The 4,872-nt window shown below is 34.2% G+C and overlaps 1 protein-coding gene across 1 annotated transcript in view; it reads left to right on the top strand.

The window, feature by feature from the left end:
• Nucleotides 1-477, top strand: part of LOC107846842 (proline-rich extensin-like protein EPR1) — a gene marked incomplete in the record, with an annotated part of 4,093 nt that extends 3,616 nt beyond the window's left edge. Inside the window, 1 exon segment of the mRNA XM_016691117.2 lies at nucleotides 1-477. Coding sequence (XP_016546603.2) covers nucleotides 1-345 — 345 coding nt within the window.
• Between the last annotated feature and the right edge of the window lie 4,395 nt (nucleotides 478-4,872).

Below are 4,872 nucleotides of genomic sequence, written 5' to 3'. Positions count from 1 at the left end.
TACCAGCCACCCCCGGTTCAATCCCCACCTCCTGCTTACCAACCACCACCTATTCAATCGCCACCTCCTGCTTACCCGCCACCACCTGTTCAATCCCCACCTCCCGTCCACAAACCTCCTACTTACCAGCCACCCCCTGTTCAATCCCCACCTCCTGTCCATAGCCCTCCTGCTTACCATCCACCGCCTGTTGAAACCCCACCATCACCACCCGTTAAGGAGCCTCCCCCAAGCCTACCACCAGCTCCTATCTACAAACCCCCACCAAGTCCACTTCCACCTCCACCAAGCCCACCACCAAGCTCACCAGGGTATGGAAGTCCTCCACCTTCTGGTTATCGTTAAATGAATAATAATGCCACTCATAACAGATGGAGTTGTATCCACTGCATTATGTATGTTCCCAAAAAAAAAATTGTGATAGAAAGTGAATAATCCAGCAATAATATGCTTTTATGCCTTTGTTTCTCCTATTAACTTGCTCCAGTTTGATTAATGAGACTTCATATTGCCTTTGAGTTACGTTATTTCATCTTTGGAAGTCGTTAATATGTTCATGCTTAAAAGGAGCAACAAAATGATTAAAGGCCATTTCATGGGTCATTTGCACTTTTGTCCCTATTTTGTGCTAGTCTCTAATTTATACCCATAATCAAAAATATTTTTTTCATGCAACATAAGTTGATATTTTCATATCATTATATCCCACTAGTTATCTGAGCATGACTTAGTTTCTAAAAACTTATGTCCCACTAGGCATACGTTCAATTGTTAAATTAAACAACAAAATAAATACCAACGTATTTGAAATGAAAAACATGCATTTTATGTCATTTCGTTTGGGGGTCTCATATGAAAAGCAAAATCTCATCCAAGCAAATGCATTTGTTGACTTTAACTTCTGTACAATATACATCAATTGTTTTGCCACTATCAAGTTATTCCAAAAACTAATTGCAGGTATTACATACAACACATGAAATTAGTGGTATAAAAAATAAGGAAAATATCCTTTTGTGCCAAATTAAAATGCATGGATAGTATAAATGTTCCATCACACAGTCAGCGGATATAAGTTAAATTTGATTGTAAAAATGTTTCACACAACTATCGCAATTAATTTGTAGCAAATGACATACCTTATTTTTCATATTACTTATCCCACTTTTTATGAACAATTACTTGTAGTTATAATTTAGGTATTTGATCTGGTAAAAGTTCTTTTACATTATCAACGTTAAGAAATTGAACTCATAAATTAAATTAATTTATATTGAATTTAACTTTTATATGCTGTGTAAATACGTTTACACTACCAAACCACTTGAAAAGTAATTGCAGGTGATTACCTATAACAAGTAGAGTAAGTAATTAGAAAACAAAAGATTTCAAGATGTGCTTCATTTTTGTTTCAAAGCATAATGCATACAATTTGTGCATCGAGCTGTCCTTATGTTCCATATGATTTGTGTGTCAGTTCAGATGTGTGGGCATAGCAAAGCCAAGAAAACACCCTTAAATGAGTTGTCCTTGCCATATAGTTTTTCCAGCATTGGTACTTGTCGGTGTCCTATTACTTTCTTCGTTTCGTTTTACTTGATTCTTATATTAAAAAGTTGCTTTAATTTACTAGTCCAATTTATGAAATCAAGAGAATTTGTTATATTTTTTATTTTCTATTCTCAGTATTAAATAACTAATAAAGTAATAATACTCAAATTTAAAGTTTTAAAGCATCAATAATAACATACACCACTAATTAAATTTTTCTTACGGTGTGCCAAGTCAACAAAGACCAAGTAAAACAAAACAGAAGGAGTAAATCTGATAAAGGTCGCTGGATTAGGGTTTCGGTGATCTAAATCCAAAACAAAACTAATGAAAAGGCTCACAAGGATTGAAGAACCTTATCAGAAAAAAAATTGCTCGAAAAACTTGTTCGAACAAATCTGGAGCCAGAATAGTGTTGAAGTGGCCGGATTAATAGATTTGACTTTCAAAAAATGGTTAAGATCTGAGAAAAATTATATAGGTAGGGTCAAAATGATGGAGCAATCCTACTGAAAAAGAGAAATTGTTGGAAAAGTGGCTAGAAAGTGTCCCACATGCCGACGCGTGGTCAAATCTCGTCAGAGGTGACGATGTCCTGGGAGGCAAGTGGGAGGTCGATTCACAGTGGCGCTGAATGGGTTTGGTTGCAGGGAGACACTGGACCTCTTGGTGGTGTTGATTTTAGCTCAATAATAATGAAAACTGAAACTACATAAATCAGATCTAAGGAATCACCGAAAGAAGCACGGAACTACGAGCTCTAAGGAGTCATCGTAAAGACACATGATACTATGCAACTTGGATATGAGAAAGTAGTCTTCGAAAAGATGCACGGTGCTACGCCAAATCAGATATGAGAAAGTAGTCACCGGAAAAATGTAAGGTGCTACACAAATTAGATATGAGAAAGTAGTCACTGGAAATATGCACAGCGCTATGCAAATTAGATATGAGAAAGTAGTCACTAGAGATATGCACAGTGCTATGCAAATCAGATATGAGAAAGTAGTTACCGGGAAAAAGCACGGTGACTACATTCTCTGTTCCGAATGTTTCTCAAATCAGTCCTTCTCAGCATGATTGTTTTTTTATGCATATATTATTCCGCAACTTTTGCTAACATAATCATGGAAGGGCAGCATTTCTGGGTTATCGTCGCACACCGGTAGTGAAAGCTATTTGATTCTTTACCAAAATTGTAGAGGCTCTGATACCATGTTAGAAATATAGGAGAAAAATAGTATTGAATTGTGTAACTACATTATTACACTCAGATCCTATTTATAGACACTACATTCCAATCCTTTTCTAAGTAGGACATCACATTACAATCCTTTTTCAAGTAGGATTCTATATATTATTCTTGTTCCTACTCATATCATAAGTTATATACATCGATAGTATCAATGTTTAACCTGTTATATCGATTTAGTTATCGTTAATTTTATCAGGTCCATCCTCAAAATTTTCCTCAAAATTTTTATCAGGTTGTTGACAAGTGCTTATTATAAAAAATTTTACTTGTGATTAATTAGTGTTGGAACTGTCACAGTTTATGTGGCATCTTCCAAGCACACAAAACTCTTCTTCTACTTCTTCATTCATTTATTTATCTTCATTGTTATCACCATTTAAAGAAACCATTTTTCATGGTTATGATTTTGAATTTAGGTTATATATATCAATAGTTTCAGTATCATTCAACGTATTATATCAAGTTTTATCATTTTTATCAAGTTACCATTTATTGCTTATTATAGAGATTTGATTGTGATTGGTACTTCATCTGTTCCAATTTATGTGTCATCAAGTACACAAACTATAGTCTTCTACTTCTTTCTTTTCCTTTACGATCTTACGTTCACTTATTTATCGTCATCCTTGATCACCATTTTAAGAAACCTTTTTCTTGGTCATAATTTAGAAGTTCAAGTGAATACACTGATAATATTAGTGTGCATAGTTTAACATATTATATCTAGTTATCATTTAAAGTATATTATAGAGATGTACTTTGTAACTAGAACTTCTACAAAGACGCGAATTTCCAACTGATCACGTCCCATCAGAAATAGGATTGTCTTATAGGATTCCAACAGAAAGTTTGCTGAAAACGTTTCTGGCTAGCCAAATTTTTCACAGGACATCTGTTGAAAATTTTCGTCGGAAACTTGTTTTTTTTTTTAACTAGTGTAGTACAGTGGTACTCCAACTTTCCTAACTTATATGACATTGTTGGACTAGGACGAAGTACAAGAAGAAAAGAAGGACACGTGTAATTTGTGTGGTCTAAAACAAGACACAAATATTAATTTGTGTGGCGGTAAATTATCTCATTAAGGTTGAAATAAGAACTTCAAAGTTAGTTTTTTTTAAAATATAGAGACGTGCATGTTTATTGGAACGAACTTTCATGTTATGTTATATTATTTGTTCTCTAGGGGTTTCACTATAACAAGTAACGTATCCAAATAAATAACGTTACGATAAAAAGGTCTCGGCTATATCACATATACTAGGATTGATAGAATGACTTATAAGTGATCTGATTATGTAACTTTTATTTTTTACTGTCAGTGCGTAGAAGTTAAACCATATAATATTATATGCAGACTTTCCTGGGGGAATTGTGCATGAGAAATACAGAGCAATGGTTTTTTCTTTGTGCCAAGACAAGAAATAGAAGTTAGAGGAGGAAGGCCTTGTAGGACTACAACTTCTGGTTATTGGAAAGCAACTGGTTCTCCAAGTTGTGTTTATTCAGAAGATAGTAAAGTTAAGTAGTACTATTTATTCATCAATATTTTCATCGTAGCTTTTGTCACTAGCATCTCTTTCAAACAAGTCTGAGAAAAAACTAATTTTCTAGAGTAGAGGGTCTATTCGAAACAACCTCTGTACTGCACAAAGAGAGGGGTAAGGTATGCGTGCACCTTATCGTCCCTTTACCTAACTTGCGAGACTATATTGTATATGTTATTGTTGATATAGGATTTGAAAAGGAAATGAATTCTCTTCTATTTTCAATAATGATACTTGTAAGGAAACTAAATCTTTAATTAATGTATCATTTGATCATCTTGAATTCAGAGACATTGCAATTTATTGTACTTTGTAATATGTACATTTTACCACCTCGTCACCATAGAACCCAAGATTTAACAGCTCAATGCAAGAAATTGTCAAACAGTTTTTTTACCTCATTTAATTCAGGAAGCTTCAAAAGCTTTATGAGTCTACAAAAGGCTAAAACAGTAGTAATCTCCAAGACAGTAGTAGATGAATATCTTTATTACCATCTTATCTCCAACTAACCAACCT

The sequence above is a fragment of the Capsicum annuum genome, chromosome 11 (assembly GCF_002878395.1).
Source record: "Capsicum annuum cultivar UCD-10X-F1 chromosome 11, UCD10Xv1.1, whole genome shotgun sequence".
Classification (NCBI taxonomy): Eukaryota; Viridiplantae; Streptophyta; class Magnoliopsida; order Solanales; family Solanaceae; genus Capsicum; species Capsicum annuum.
This window is presented reverse-complemented; position numbering and strand designations above follow the sequence as displayed.